At 49.2% G+C, this 16707-nt stretch overlaps 1 protein-coding gene across 3 annotated transcripts in view; it reads left to right on the plus strand.

Moving 5' to 3' along the window:
* Nucleotides 1-16707, plus strand: part of STAG2 (STAG2 cohesin complex component) — a 1493174-nt gene that overhangs the window by 699428 nt on the left and 777039 nt on the right. For all 3 annotated transcript variants that reach the window (XM_078688751.1, XM_078688750.1, XM_078688752.1), the window contains one exon: nt 14410-14513. In XM_078688751.1, coding sequence (XP_078544877.1) covers nt 14410-14513 — 104 coding nt within the window. The remainder of the gene's footprint in view (nt 1-14409; nt 14514-16707) is intronic.

Consider the following 16707-nt stretch of genomic DNA (forward strand, 5'->3'; position numbering starts at 1 on the left):
GGAGGTGCTCAAACCGCAGGCAAGCTCCTCTGAGCCTCTACTGCAGTTTAACAAAGCCCTCACTGACTTTCTGGTGGGCACCTGGTCCAAGCCCTCTACAGGCCTCCCTGTAGATCGGAACGTGGCCCGACGCCACCGCCCGGCTCTGGGCGACCCCAGCTTCCTGTCCGTTCACCCCACCTCCGAGAGCCTGGTGATCCAGGCCTCTACCTCCCAGACCGCATTCCGGACTGCTCCCCCAGATCGGGAATCCAAAAGGTACGATCGGTTTGGGAAGAAACTGTTCTCCTCACTGAGTTTGGGGTTGCGGTTTGTCAACACCGCCTGCCTTTTGTGCCGTAACACCCACTCTCTGTGGGATACGCTTGCGGAAGTGCTGCCGCAGTACCCGGTGGAGCTCCAGGCAAAGCTTGCCCTAGCAGAGGGACGGGATGCAGCACGCTATTTGATTTGGTGTGGACTTGATACCACGGACTCGCTGGGCAGGGCAATTGCGACAACGGTGGCGGTTTGCCGCCACGCCTGGCTGAGGTCCGCCATCTTTTCGGGGGATGTCCAAGCCACCCTTATGGACTTGCCCTTTGATGGCCGTCGCCTCTTTGGCGACAAGGCGGACAGTGCGCTGGAGCGTTTCAAGGACTCCAGGGCTACGGCCAAGTCCTTGGGCTTTGGCCAACGCCAGCAAACTTCCCCCTTTCGTGGCCAAGGAAGGGGCGCCTCCACACGTCCAGCTAGCCACTTGCCGCAGAACCAACCTCCACGTGGTCGCGGAAGTGGTAACCTCAGTGGTGGTGCCGGGGGACACCGGCAAGGTCAGTCCACACCCGCCCCCGCAGCATCTGCCTCAAAATCCTCCTAGACCGAAATTTCAGGCCCATTTGACACCAGTGGGGGGCAGGGTTTGCCATCACCTCTTTCACTGGCTCTCTATCACATCGGACAGGTGGGTGCTGCAAATCGTCCGAAGGGGCTACTCCCTCCCCTTCGAGGCGACCCCTCCAGCCATGCCACTGCAGTACTACCGCATGTCGGGGGGGATCACTTGCGACTTCAACAGGAGGAAGTTTTGGCCCTCTTGGCCAAGGGGGGGCAGTTGAGCACGTTCCTGTGCCCGAAGTAGGAAGTGGTTGCTATTCCCCACTACTTTCTGGTACCCAAGAAGGGCAAAGGAGGCCTACGCCCGATCTTGGACCTACGTAGCGTCAACCGCTTCCTCCGGAAGGAGAAGTTCAAGATGCTGACTTTGGCTCAGGTCCTAGCTGCCCTGGACCTAGAAGACTGGATGGTGGCATTGGACTTGCGGGACACATATTTCCACATCCCCGTCCTGCCGGCCCACCGGCGTTACCTGCGGTTCACTGTTAGGCCACAAGCACTTTCAGTTTACCGTGCTCCCCTTCGGCCTTACCAGCACCCCAGGGGTGGTCGCAGCTCATCTGCGCAGATTAGGGGTTTACGTCTTCCCCTATCTCAAAGATTGATTGTTGAAGGCGGGCTCGCCCCAGACAGTCGTCTCCACCTCCAGACTACGGCCGACCTCCTGCACTCGCTGGGGATCTCCATCCACGTGCCGAAGTCACACCTGTGCCCCTCTCAGAAGCTCTTTTTCATCGGAGCGGTTCTGAACTCAGCATAGTTTCGGGTTTATCCCCCCGAATAGCGGGTTTGGGATATTCAGGCTCTGATTCCGATCTTTCAGCCTTTACCCCGAGTTTCGGTCAGGTTGACGCTGCGGCTCCTGGGTCTGATGGCTTCCTGCATCCTTCTGGTGCATTACGCCAGGTGGCGGATGCGGGCTCTGCAGTGGGACCTGAAGTTTCAGTGGGCACAGCACCAGGGCAACCTGTTTGACCACAACCGGATCTCGGAGGGCAATGCAAGACAGTTGCAGTGGTGGCTCACAAACCGCGATTGGGTCCGCGGCAGATATCTCTCCCTACCCCAACCGGAGCACGTAGTGGTGACTGATGCGTCCCTCCTGGGATGGGGGGCCACATGGGGGAGAGGGAGGTCAGAGGCCTCTGGTCTCCGGCGGAGTCCCGGCTCCACATCAACCTTCTGGAGCTGTGGGCGATCCGGCTTGCTCTGAAGGCATTTCTTCCCTCTGTCCGGGGAAGTGTAGTGCAGGTGTTCACGGACAACACCACAGCCATGTGGTACTGCAACAAACAGGGCGGGGTGGGTTCGTGGACCCTTTGTCAGGAGGCTCTGCGTCTCTGGACATGGCTGGAACACCAGGGTGTCACCCTGGTGGTTCAACACCTGGCAGTATCCCTGAACGCCAGGACGGACGAACTCAGCCGCCGGTGCATGATGGATCACGAATGGCGTCTGAACTCGGCCGTGGCGCAAGGCCTCTTTCAGCAGTGGGGAAAGCCTTGGTTATATCTATTCGCCACCGAAGAGAACGCGCAATGTTATCAGTTCTGCTCGTTGGAATTTCCAAGGCAGCACTAGCTCTGAGTCGCTTTTCATTGCGAGTGGAGCTGCGGTCTGTTGTACGCCTTTACCACTTCTGCCCAGAGTGCTGAAGATCAGGCGCGACCGGGCCCAAGTCATCCTTGTGGCTCTGGACTGGGCACGAAGGTACTGGTATCCCGAGCTACTCAGCATGTCAGTCGATCCCCCGATTCGTCTGCCTTTTCAGGAGGACCTTCTGTCACAGCAGCAGGGGACGGTACTCCACCCTAACCTGTCCAGCCTCCACCTCCATGCGTGGAGATTGAGCGGCGGCAGTTGAGGCCATTTGACTTGCCTCCTGAAGTCTGTGATGTGATTCTGGCAGCCAGGCGTCCCTCAACAAAATCTGTATACGCCTGCAGGTGGAACAAATTTGTGGCATGGTGCACAGCAAAGGCTGTGGATCCTCTCTCTGCCCCCCCTTTCAGAGGTTCTCCTCTTCCTTCTTTCTCTTGCCCATCAGGGCTAACTCTCTGCCATTTCTGCCTTCTTGAGGCTTCCAGATCAGCTTTCTCTTTTCAAGTTCCCTGTTGTAAATAGATTCTTGAAAGGCATCACGCACATGTTTCCTCCTGTTCCTTTTGTGATGCCTCAGTGGGACTTGAACCTTGTTCTAACCTATTTGATGTGCGCTCCTTTCGAGCCACTTCACAATTGCCTTCTACGTCTTCTGACTCTTAAGACTGCATTCCTGGTTGCCATCACCTCTGCCAGGAGAGGGAGTGAGCTCCAGGCTCTTTCTTCTAAGCCTCCTTTCCTTTCTGTCCATCCGGACAAAGTTGTCTTGAAAACTCGTACTTCTTTCCTGCCCAAAGTGGTCACAGCCATTTACATCGGGCAGTCCATCACCTTGCCCACCTTCTTTCCGCCTCCGCATTCCTCGAAGGAGGAAGAGAGGCTCCACCTTCTGGACCCATAACGTGCGCTCTCCTTTTATCTAGACGGCACACGCCAGTTCCGGGTGGAAGACCATCTCTTTGTTGGTTACGTGGGCTCTAAGAAGGGACGGGCGGTGCACAAATGGACCATTTATCGGTGGGTCGTGTTGTGCATCAAGGTCTGTTACTCCTTGGCGAGGAAGGAGCCTCCTGTGGGGCTGCGCGCCGATTCCACTCTGGCCACGGCGGCTACTATTGCCCTGGGTCGGGAAGTCCCTTTGCAGGACATCTGTCAAGCAGCTACGTGGGCCTCGCTGCACACGTTTACTAAGCACTTCTGCCTGGGCAGCCAAGTCCGGAGAGATGGCTTGTTCGGCCGTTCCGTTCCCCAGGACTTACTGGTGTGATTTTGGTTCGCAGACCCACCACCGGTGTTTGTATTGCTGGGGTATCTATTGTAAGGTAAGGAATCTAACACTAACCTGTTTCTTTCAGATGCACAAGTTACTTACCTTCGGTAACGATATATCTGTAAGAAACAGTAGTTAGTGTTCGATTCCTTACCGCCCCACCCATCCTCCCTGTTCTCTGAACCGATATCTAGCGTTAAGGACATCCCTTTCATGGCCCTTGTTTCATGGCACCAGTGAAATTGAAATTGAAATTGAAATTGAATTGAAAAAGCTTTTATTGTTCGATTAATTAAAATCATTACAATATGCTAACATTCTAAAATAATTATCTAAAAACCAAATAGGTTAAAACTCCTGATTATTGCCACAGTCTAATTTGACCTAAAACATTCGTTACAGTATCATGTTCTAGTAATACTGTTTTAGTGCAAAGAGCGTTCTTTAGAGGTTTGTCCATCTCTCCCCTGCTTCCAGTCCTACAGATTTACGTCTGCGGCTCAGCATTTGCGGTTAGTCCTGCACGGATTAGGTCTGTAAATTTCCCCAGCCGTGCTGCTATTTGACTTTCTGTGGACGAAAAGCACAAGTCCGAGATTTCACTGCATCGCTTGAGGCCCTGAGCTCTGCAGATTGGGATGACCAAGCGATGCCTCTCACTGGCTAGCTTTGGGCAGCAACACAGCAAATGATACCAGGATTCCTGATGGTAGTCACAAAGTCTGCAAGCTATTAATTTGTCCGCACGGGCCCAGCTTTGATTGAACTCCACAATGGTTAATGCCAAGAGCCTCATATAAGTGATCTTTTTTCGAACTTGAACTGATAGTGCTTGCTCAAAATAAGGCTGTGCATTCCCACTTTGTAAGAGGCATCCAGTGTGGAAAGATTTGGATGGTGATGCAGACTTTCCAGATCTCTCGTGAATGAAATGTGCTTCACCTGTCTGTTCACTGCTTTTTTCCATGCGGCAATTGAAATATTAATGTTGACCAGGTTTTGCTCCTCTATTTCTAGCGATTGAAACGCTCCTGTCAATTGTGCTTGCCATGGTGAACCCTTTTCTTCAAAGATTGATTTAATTTGAGCTTTCAAGGCTGTTGCTGGAGCTCTCAAAGTGCTGATGTAGTATTTTATTGTATCCCCCTGGTAAGAGATGTCTGGGCGAGAAAGGCCCAGCTCCAGCCTTACTCTGGCTCTCCTGGCCTGTCGTGGGATTGCCAGCACTTTCTTGTATATGGAAGATTGAAAGCTCATGTAGAATTTCTCAAGACGCCGGGAAAGGTTAGGTGGCCGTAATTAATTGAGGGCACTGTTTTTGCTTTTAGAACTTTCAGAATGGGTTCCGTAAATGGGCTATGTAATTTTCGATTGAGATTTCTCAAGCTGCAAATAATCCCAGCATCTTTATTTCTTAGATATTTCAGATGAGCAGTTGATTTTGCCCCTTCCGTGAGCCTGAGACCCAAGTAGTTGTAATTTTTGCAAGATCTAATTTGCTGATCCCCCTAGGCGCCATTGAGCTGTCTGTTTTCGATTGTACTTTCCAAAGATGAGGATTTTGGTCTTGTCCTGGTTTACCAGTAGGTTGTTCTTTTGATTGAAGCTGTATAGCGCATCTAAGACTTTCTGAAAGCCAATCCTGGTATGATCCAAAATTACAAGATCGTCGGCATATTGAAGAATTTGCAGCCTCTTGTTCCCCATCTTCGGGATGACTAAGTTTGCCCCCTCCAGTGCTTGACCCAGGTCGGATGTATAGATGTTGAAAAGGAGAGGTGCAAGAACGCACCCTTGTTTAAGGCCGCTGTTGGTGTGGACCATGTTGGTCAGTGACGTTTGACTAGTCTTGATCCTTACCCAGGTCCCTTCATATAGAGATCTTATTGCCTTTAGCAGCTTTTGAGGTATACCCCAGTTTGTAAGTTTTCTCCATAGTGTGCCACGGTCTACCCGGTCGAATGCTGCACTATAATCAACAAAACAGCAAAACAAAGGAGGCTGAGCGGGCTGGATCGCCCGTCTGGACAGGTATCCCAGTGCTATGATATTGTCTACTGTCGAACATTGTGGTCTGAATCCTGTTTGGAAAAAAGGAAGGATGTTGTTCTCTTCTGCCCAGCTTTCCAGTTCCTTCAGCAACACTCTAGCATTTGCCTTTGCCTCGATATCTAACAGGGCCACTAGCCGATAATTTTCAGGTTTTGTGCGGTCTTCTTTTTTGTATATAGGAAATAGAATTCTACCTTTCCACGATGATGGAACGGAGGCCGTTTCAAAGGCATGCTTGAAGAGAGGGGTTAGCTGATCTGCCCAGAATCTGTATGCCACTTTGAATACTGCCGCTGGCACTCCATTGGGGCCCGGTGCACCATCTGACCTCATTTTCTTGATCAGGATGATGATCTCTTTTGTGTTAGTAATCGAGCACGTGTCTTCTTCTTCTTCTTCTTTGTCTAGTAGATTTTGTTGTTCTTGCTTTACCTTCCTTTCCAGATCTGTTGTGTACAACTGTAGTGCATACTTGACCCACTCCACTGCTGCCACCCCATTTTCTTTACTTTGGCCATTGTGGCTTAGTTTACTGATGTATCTCCAAAGTCGAGACTGGCCTTTTTCTTTGAGCATGTTAAATATTTTCAACCACTCCGCCTCAATTTTCTTTCTCCGAAGTTCCCATATTTTTTTCCTATGTTCACTTCGTAGCACTTTTATTTCCACACTAAGGTGATTTGTCTCTCCTTTTCTTCTCGCCTACAATGCCTTTGTTAGTCTTCGTTTTGTTTGATCTAAGTCCCTGGGGTTTAATTGTAGTGGGTGGTTTTGTGGGTGTAGGCCTTGAGCATTCCGGTTACCCCTGTTCTGTCCTAGAACCAATTTTAGTTCCTCCAGTAGATCCCTCCAGTGCTCCAGGGGGGGAGCCAAAGATTGGCACTGCTCTTTATGGGTGACCCATTCCATAAGAACTGGACTTAGTTTTGTGGTCCATTGTATTCTATTCAATAATGTATGATGCACTTCCTCGGTTGAGGTTCCCAAAGTTCCGGGGTGTTTTGCAGTTTTCCCCTTTATGTCAAGTGTGACCCTCAGTGGCTTATGGTCACTTTCCTCTCTATCTCCCACCTCGAAGTCTTTAAAGTAAGTTACCAATTTCTCAGCGATAAAGATGTAGTCAATTGTTGACTTTTTCTTGAATGTGGGCAAGGGCAGCCATTGAGAGTCCACTGCCTACTTGGGAACCTGAGTGGAGACCATGTTATGCTCATTCAGCAGCCGATGTAGGGGCACCACTTCTGTTGCACTAGGCCTGTATCTTATATCATCTCCTAGACCCCTGATGTTCATGTCCCCTGCGATGATTGGGAGATGGGAAGCATGTTTGTTTATGAAACTGTCCATTTTTTCAGATAATAGTTTTATGACTTGCTTTTTTTGCTTTGTGGCGGGGTTTATATAACAGTTGATTATCAACAGACGGATTGCGCTGTTATTGCTTTTAAGGCCGGAAATCAAAACTGATTGGAGATTAGCAGAGTTAGTTTCTATTGAGTTTACCTCTAATTTGCGGTTGTGATTGATGTAAATTGAGAGCCCACCTGCTGCTCTCCCAAAAATATTACTTTTTATTGCAGCAGTGTGAACTTCATAGACACCTGAGAGAATTAGAGGTTCAGTGGCCCAAGTCTCTTGTAGACAAAGTATGTCGTTTTCTCGTAGATATAAGCATGCTCCCTTGCAATTGAGCATTCTTTTTAGCCCTGCGACGTTCCATGATACAATTGACAGGCGCGTGTTATTCCCCCATTTTGGGTTCTTATTCAAAATGCCGTGACCCTTGATACTGTTGGGTGTGCCGTCGCGGGCGCACGTCTTCTGGTCCCCTCAGCATGTTTTGACTTGCAGAGTGATTTGGAACATTGTGGAACACTGCCCTTTGCTCTGCTGAGCTTATTATCTTATAAGCATTGAGGAGACTCTGTTCCCTTTCCACGCTTATCCCTGTTTGTTTGACTGCCGTCCCCTTTAATACTGAAAAAATCTCCTTTGTTGGCGAATTTACTGCTAATACATGTGGTTATTTCTCCGGAATGGGGAATGCTATATCAATCCCCCAGTCAGCCATTTTTGCTGTTTCCTCCGTTGTGAGCCCCACTTGGGCGTGTCGGCTTAGTCCGATAGAGGTTGATTCTCCATGAGAATCGCTGGTTAAACTTATGAATTTAACCCAAACTAGGTCTTTTGATTGTATTTCCATGAGAGACGGAATATGCTTGAAGAGTCGGAGTATATTGCCCCTGTTTAGAATATCATGCTTGCCTTTGATTTGGTATCTAGGGGTTAGGATCACCTCGTGCGTTAGTTTACTACATTGATTTGTATAGCTCTGGGCATTTGGTTCTCCTTCACTGTTGCTTGCAATGTGTCTAGTGCCTAGGGACCATTGGCCTAAGGCCTGCTGCTGTACGAAACTTTGAGTCGGCTGTTCTGATTGTTCGCTCATTTTCTGCCCACTTGGGGCAAGGTTTCCCTTATTGATATAAGCCTCAGGCCCGGAAGCTAGGACCTTTCGTGCGTCCTCAGAACTTCTTTGCTCTCTTTTTGTTGTTCATGTCTGGGGGTGATAGGACTCTAATTACCGTGCTTGTTGGGCTTTCAGTGTCCTTTGTGTGAGGGTTTGACTGTTTGGATCTATCCCTCTCTTCTGCCTTCCCCGGGGAGGGTGGAACTGTGCCTGTTGAATTCTTTGAGGATTGATTTTTTATAAAGATCGGGAACAGACGTCTTGTCTCTGTGGTACTTTGTGATGTTTGAAAGTGAGTTGGTAAAAAAATGGCTCGTTTTTTTGCTGTCTTAGCTTTTTTTTCCTGTTTCCTTAGCTTTTTCTTGGCCCTCCTTGACAACTGGTTCTCCATCCTTGTCTGGTTGACGTTATTGTCTTCTGGAAGCTTTCCCGGGGACAGATTACTGCTGTTGGAGTTGCAGCTGGAAGGTCTACTAAAGGATTTGTTTAGTGCCGGAACGTCTTGTGCCTCGGAGATTGTTGTTGAATCCACAGGGTTGCCTCTGCCTGCTATACCTGACTGGTTTTCTAAAATTAGAGCAGGACTAGAGCTGTACTTATTGCTTGGAGTTCCTGATTGCGTTTTTAGTGCTTCTACCATACCTTTAAGAATTTCTGGCAGTGTTGCCCATGTGTCCATGAGGGCTGCACACGTGCAAGTGCCTCTACAATTGATCTGCATATCACTAAGCTTTTGCTCCAGTATGTTCGCCTTGTTGTACAGCTCCGCTAGGCGTTGCGCGATGGTTGCTAAGAGATCAATTTGTAGCTCCATTTTCTTTGATTGCCAGAGCAAAGATCTGGCCATATTTTGCACTGTTTCTCCAGAAAGGGATGCACCTTGTTCAAGAGTGACGCTACTCTCCTGTAGCTTTTGACTTTGGGAACATGGTGAAGAAGGTGTACATCGGTTCTCATGGCAGCTTCTATACCAGGTTGGAGTCAGCGCTAATGTTCTTTGTTTCTTAGATTCCAAGTTTTGGAGGAATATTGGGGATAGATATCCCGCATTTTGGGACTGCTCTGACACTCCTATGTTTGTTAAACCAGAGTCTCTGATTCTTGGTGATTCCCTCAACTCCGGAGAATTCGCCTTTGATTGATCCTGACAGTGTATTTGGGCTGTTGTAACTTGATCTATCTTTCTACTGTCTCGTGCGATGCAGACGCTTACTGAGTCCCTTATGTGTCTGATTTTTGTTCCAGATGGATGTCCCAGCCCAGAACAGGAACGAGAGCGTCTTCTTTCTGGGCTTGAGCTACTGTAATTGCGCTTTGTATTTGAGTATTTGGCAGCGTTAGAAGGAGCTGGCTCCCTGGGCTGTTGTCCAACTCCTCACTACTCTTAAGTCGTTGCGCTGCCCTCTGTAGTGTGCTCTCTGGGTTGGGCGTAGGTTTTACCAAGAATTGTGTGATGAGTCCTCTTGTTGGCGATTTTAAAAAGGACTTCTTGTCCTGTGCTGCGGGCTTTGCGCTCCTCAAGTTTCTCGGTGCAGCCTTACACAGGTCTGGTGACTCTGTATGGCCGTTTTCAGATTGCTGGCTGCTTTTTTCTTCTCTTTTTTTTGTCATCCTTTTATATGGCTGATCTTCCGTGGGAGCTGTGTCCCTTGTTAATTCCTCTTCGTGCGTCTTTGTGCGCTCTTAACACGCTCTTTTGTGGATCTTTAACAGGACTCTGTAGACACTGTGATCTCGCTTGGCCCCTCGCAGCTCCTAGCTCCCGCTGCCGCCGGGCGGTTTCCCCAGCGCTCTGACTCTCAGCCTGCCTGCCACGCCTCCCCCTGGTTCTCCGTGCTCTCCCCACTAATCGCGGACTGAGGTGACGGGGGCCAAGGCAGGGCGGTATGCCAAGCCCTGCGAGCTGCTACTGCTGCTTGGGCACCTAGCTGACACTGTGCCTCTATGCTGGTGCGTGGGAAACCACAGATTCCACGGTCTGGGTCTGCTGGGACTCGACTCATTAGGAGCTTGTCTGCTGGTTTTGCCCGCAGTATTCAGCAGGGAACTTGGGCGCTGAATCCGGGCCTCCGCTCTTCCGGTGAGCAGGGACCAGGTGGGGGACTCTGCTATGCTGCGGGTCCTCCCGAGTCCCAACTACCCCCGTCAACACCAAAGTCCAGTCGCTCACCTCCAATGCCGCTTCGGCTACTTCCACTGCTGCTTCTACGAGTGCTGCCGCAGGTCAGTTCTGGCAGCTGGTCGGCATTCACGCCGCAGCACACAGTCGTTTCAGCGCTGGCGTCGGCGAAGATAGAGGCCAAACAGGTTAAGCGGTCCGACTGGTGTACTTGTATCGCCTTTGCCGTGGGTTGCCTCCGGCAGCGAGCTGGCACTTGCACCAGCCGTTTGTCGCACACACACGCGTTTCCTCGGGGCTGCCTGCCGCTCCTGGACTAGTCCGTGTGGAAGCAGGGGATTCTCAGCTGTGACACACCGCCTCACCACCTCGCGGTGCAACGGGGGCATGGGCTACGGGCTGGGACAGCACTCCCTCCTCCTTGTCCTCGATCGGACGGGCGCAGGGCTGTTCCGGGCAATTCTAGGCACTTCCAGGGCAGCTCCGAGATGTTGCCATCAGCCGCGAGCGGCGACCGTGGATCGGGAGAGCGAGGCTACCACGCTTGCTGCCCGGCTGCTCCTGCTAGCTTGCTTGCACCTGAGCGAGAGCACGAAAACACGGACAGGAACCGGTAGTCTGATTTCTGATTGAGTTCGGACGAATAAGTCAAAATAAAGCAAACCGGTGCTCACGGCCCACGCAGTGACAGCCTCACTGTCCCTTCATTTCACTGTGCTCAGTGCTCTGAGCTGCTGGAATCTCTGCTCACCCCCACTGGGCTCAGCGCTCCCCCTCCTCGCGGTGCTCAGAGCTTCTCACTGCTTCTCATCTTCGGCTGCGGCTCCAGCTCCGAGGCTCCAAGTCTCTATGGTTCTCAAAACCGGTTCTCAAAACCACCGCAGGCTGCAGACCGCCGGGGGTTTTCTCGACGGAGCTTTTCTCGCCCCTCACCTATTGCCTCCTTCTCCTCGTAACTGCTCGTCGTTTGTGGCTCGTTGCGTCTGGCGCCCTCTGCTGCACAATTGTGGTGCAGTGTCACACCACACGGGGCTTCTCCGCAAAACTGTAATATGCCCCCACCACGCTCCCTCCACCACTCCCCCACGGCCGCAAATCACACAGCAGCCCTCTGGTTAAGTCTTACCGCGGCAGAAGATAGGGACTGGGGGGCGGTCGCGGCGGTGATGTGGTGGCTAACTCAGTCTCAATGTGAGACAGAAGTGGTGGCTGGCAACGGCGGGAGACTCAAGCGCTCAGGCCTCCCAGGCTCGGCGACTGAACGCGGGACCGCCGCAGTTGCAGAAATTCGGCCGCGAGGAACTTTCCCAAACACCCGGGTCCGGCTCAGCTCTCTGGCACCAGTGTCGGTCTCTGGTATGGCTCTGCGTTCCTGGCGTGGAAAGCTATGTACAAGAACTGACGTCAGCGCGCGATGGCGGCGTCTAAGTACTGCGACGTCATCCCGTCGACCACGACGCCGACAACTGACGTGGAGCCGCAGACGACGCCTACTGACGCGCAGGGGTACTGCTACGCAAAACTTTCCGGATCCAGTCTGACGCCTGGGGATATTCTAAGGTAAGGAATCTAACACTAACTACTGTTTCTTACCGATATATCGTACACCCCCTAGCCTGCTCCTCTCCTGTGGGAGGGGGCCAGGAGCCTAGCTGTGATTGGGCAGGGCTCCCCATCTTCAAGATGGCAGGAGCCCGGGGTCGTGCTTCACCTTGCCTCTCCCACCTGAGGGGTTGGGCTGGCACAGGCTGGCACACCACCCTTCCTGATGTAGGGTTTCCCGCCAGAGTGGGGGTCAGAACTGGTGGGGGCTAGTTGCTGAGTACAGCAAGTGGCCTTGGGAAGCTCAAGAGGCGGCATAGCTTTGAAGCTTCCCCCTGCCCATCCTGGGGGAGGACACCTAGCACCTCGCTCAGGATATGCATTGTTGCAGGCCCTGGAGAGCGGGGGGCTCTCCACCCAGGGTTCCAGCAACATAACTGCTGTGTGGAAGTCTAGGCAGCCTCTCAGTCCAGACGTGGATTGTAGGTTCGGTTTTCATGGGGCATCTCTAAGATGCCCTCTGGTGCATTTTACATCACATCCCACACTGGCATCAGTGCGGGTTTAAATGTGCTGTGAAGTTTGATATTAAACTTGGCAGTATTCAGTGTAGCCATTATGGTGCTGTGGATTTCGTAATGACGACCTCCCAGTACCATATACTCTTAATGGCATCACTGCACTTACAGATCCCAGGAATGGCCCTGGGTACTGTAGGGGCACAAGGCTCATGCACCTGTGCCCACAACGCCGGCATAGGGCACCCAGCTAGAGGGGTGGCTGAGGTACGCCAGGGTAGTGGGTTTTGTGGGCATGGCACACAGGCATGTGTGCCATGTCGACTTTTTGTTTAGTTCTGTACTTAGACACTCAGCCTGCAAAGGCAGTTTGTGGGTGTCAGGGCACAGGGCCCCTGAGGGTGGCACAATAAGTGCTGCAGCCCTTAGGAGTCTTCTCTGGTCACCATGCCCTGGGTACCTAGGGTACCATTTACTAGGGTCCATTTACTCAGTCAAAGCACATCAGCAATTCAGAGAAAAAGTGGGGGCATACCAATGCAAGAAAGATTGCCCTTTCTCACAACTACTACCAGGTTGTGATTAACTGGCCGTGCCAGTCTCTACGGGTCAATGAGCTACATATGTAGAAGACCGTTCAGACACTAAAATAGAAGAAAGAGTTGAATTGTTATTATTCAACCTTGATGTTGTGTTTCTGTGTGGTAGCCATCTTGGAAGGAATACTGTTAATAATAACCAACAATTGTTCCGTGTTCCGTGGTATTAAAAAACATTTGCAATTGCACAACCAATACAGAGTAGAGATTTGTATTTTAAATACTTGTACATTCACTGAATGAACAAGAATTGAGTGTTTTTCAATTGTCTAAAGTAAATTTGGCACATATTCTTGGACTAAATAGTCTAATATTTTTCTTGTACAATTATTAACACGTTTGACAAACAACCCTGACCTGAATCCCAATGTGTGCCATCCTTGCATGTCTATCTTTTATTTTCTTGTCTTACTCTGATAGAGTGATCTCTCAAATTAGTGCTGCATATCTTGCATGGTGTCAGATTTGGGAAGCATGAGCTCCCAGCCCCCACCAGCTCTGGGTTAGATATAGGTGAGTGCTCTGCATTCCACAGTGCAAGAAACAGCCAAAGCGACTTAAAATAAGTTCAAAATACAAAAGAGCCTAGAGTGTACGATTTGTTTTTTTATGGTTCTTTGGGATGTAGAATGGCTGAATGGTGCAGAAGTGGACCATCTCTTGATGGATAGTCTTTTACATTAAGATCTGCTTCTCATTAGCAAACAATGTACCTCCAGAAGACCCATAGACTACCACTGCGTTGGCATGCGGTGTTCCTGTCCTGAATATCTTATCAAGCTACTAAATTGGTACATTTATAAATCCCTGCATACATTCATGAAGCCCTCCTGTGTTGACAGAAATGTCTGCAGAGATAGACATTTTGCCTGCTTTGCTCTGCAGGACTTCATAGCCTCAACCATTCTACAAACTCCGCGTCTTGTGAGGTACTGCTTTTGTGTCTATTCACAAGGCGAGGAGTCTGTGGTTAGAAGTATGAACATGTTTCTTACTTTAAGTGGCTCTTCTTTCTTGTGCATACTCTTTAACTGCAAATTCCTCATCACCCGTCTATTTCCCTGTTTGGTGGTATGGTTTTTTCCATGTAATAAGATCCCACTCTTGGAATCCACAGAATGGTTCTTTTGATTTATTGATCAGCTCCGTGTCTGTGGCCATGGAATAGTTCCTGAGAGAAACTGATGTCTCTGTGCACGAGTGGCTCTTATAGGTGGATCTGTTCGTCTCTTCGGGAGCAGAACAGTGTCGACACAGCAGCGATCTTTCAGTACAGCTACACTTTCCAATTTATTTTTCCTAATTATTTTAATATTTTATACATTTTGCTATACATCTCAGCATATTTTTTTCTTTTTCAGCACTTACTGATAAACAAGAGACTGCACTTATTGAAATAATGCTCTGCACAATACGACAAGCAGCAGAATGTCACCCTCCTATTGGAAGAGGCACAGGAAAAAGGGTATGACTTCAGCTAATGTTAAATGTTTGTAACTTTCTTTTATTAGCTTATTAATATTTTCTAACATTGCATCTATACAAATAAGTGAAAAAAATCATTGTTTGTTTCCTCCAAGCCTGTGCGACTTTTGTGGCATTACTAAACATTTATTCCCTTTGTCACTGAACTAGTGTGCCCGTAAATCTGTTTGTTGCGCTAAATCGCAACCTTAAAGTATATGCAGGTGCACAATTTTGATTAAATGTATTTATTTCAGTTATTTTTGTCCAAGCATTCGCTCAGTAATTGTAATAGAATACTAAACATTTGGCATTAGTCAGACTTTATATGTTAAAAATAGAATAAAGACTTAAAGCCAAAATAAAAGGCAGACTTTTGTCTCATTAAGCTGATGTAAAGTGTGTTAACTTGCAGTAAATAAGGAATTCAGACAATTCATCATCAGTAAGCTATATTATGATGGACACTTATTCCTGCAGATTACTCACCTCTTGAATCCACCCCAGCGGCAAGATGGCGCCGGGAAAGTTGAAACAGGTATCCTGTGCTCGCAGGTGGCACTCTACTCTAGCTTAGTGCCAGGACACTCCAGAACATCACATAAAAAAGTCACATAAGTACCAGCCCAGCATTCTAACATCAGCTCCTTTTTCCTGCACCCAGTTTTTCATCTTTTAAAATTAATTTTCTGAAGTGCTGGCAGGATGTCACCTCCCAGGACAATTAAGGTTCAAGTGGTGCCAATCCTGGAATTGAGATGTTGTTTTCGGACCTCCATGAGGTACGCCATTTGTGTCTGGTACTGAGACACCACTCCAGATTGTGTGAGAAATGCGACCTCATGCACCCCAAGACCTTTAGGGAGAGGGGGAGGTCAACGTGTTCATGACTTGGAACTAGTTTCTAATCCAGGCTCTAAACCCACACTCCGTTTTACCACTCGCTCGCTGATGTTCCCTGGGGTTCCCTGGAGCAGCGGCTCCTCCAGCTGTGCTTCTGCTGGCAGGTACCACTCAGCATTTGCTAGCCAGTTTCACAGGGAATATTGCAAGTTTAGCAGATTTTCTAGAGGAATGCTCTTCTGACATTCATCAACTTCCCAGCCCATGCAACTGACAAATACAATCCTGCACCAGTAAAGAGTGCATTGTGGTTTTAGGGGCCATTACAGGTAACAACAACCCATTTTCTCCTTCTCCTTCATCCCACGTGCTTCCTTCTGGAGTAGCACTTTGATGCCTGTGGTTTGATAGTGTATTACTACCAGCCTCAAGGGCTGTCTATCACAATAGATTGTCCGGTCCGACAGGTAGGTGAACATGGCTGTGCTCTTGCTTTCTGATAGAGACTGCAGATTCCTCACTTTTAGAATATTCCCCATGCTCCAGACTTGATCCGGAAACTATTCAGCAGTACCTCTGCGCACTGGCAGTAAGCGCCTTGCAGCTCCACACTGAAACGGTTCTGCTCTGGAAATGACTTCCAGCCTACATAGATCCCAGTCCTGCGTGCCAATATTTGTTCTTTTCCTTCTGCACCTCCTGACACAGATCTGGAGCTTCCTTTCGTCTCAGAGACACTTTACCTCTATTTTACATGTAGAAAGTCTACAACTTGCAAGTTATGTATCACCCTAAAAGGACAGGTTTTAATTCCTTTAGGGATCGTCCCAAGCAAATCTCTGCAACAGATCACCATCAGGCATGCCTGTGGTGTTTGAGGTTGAGTCACGTCTCCAAGGCCTACATTAAGTGTGAGTCCTTTAATTCAAAGGCGATCTGGGACTGCGAGGTGAAACTTTATATTGCCAGGCAAAAGAAGACTCCTTGCTGAGAGTGCTCCAATTTGTGATTGAAGTCAAAGATTTGGTCCTGTTCCAGGAGTCGCCAAGGTCGCTCACGAGGACAGTCTTCGTTGTGATCTAAATGTTATATCTTGACAAAAGCATAAGAAATCTAAGCAGGACTTGGCCTCCTCTCGCAGCTGAGCGGGGGTATAAAGCACGATCCCCGAGTTGGCCAACTAGTTCTCTTCCAGGGGATTTTCATCAATAGTCATAAGCACTGAATTATCTCCACCCATGTGCGGGAACCCGGAACATATAGCATAATACATATATATGTGTATATAGTAGAAAGGGAGTACATTGTACGAGTAACTATACACCTATACATGTATAAACCAATAATATGCA

Source organism: Lissotriton helveticus, chromosome 4_1 (genome assembly GCF_964261635.1).
Source record: "Lissotriton helveticus chromosome 4_1, aLisHel1.1, whole genome shotgun sequence".
NCBI classification, from domain to species: Eukaryota; Metazoa; Chordata; class Amphibia; order Caudata; family Salamandridae; genus Lissotriton; species Lissotriton helveticus.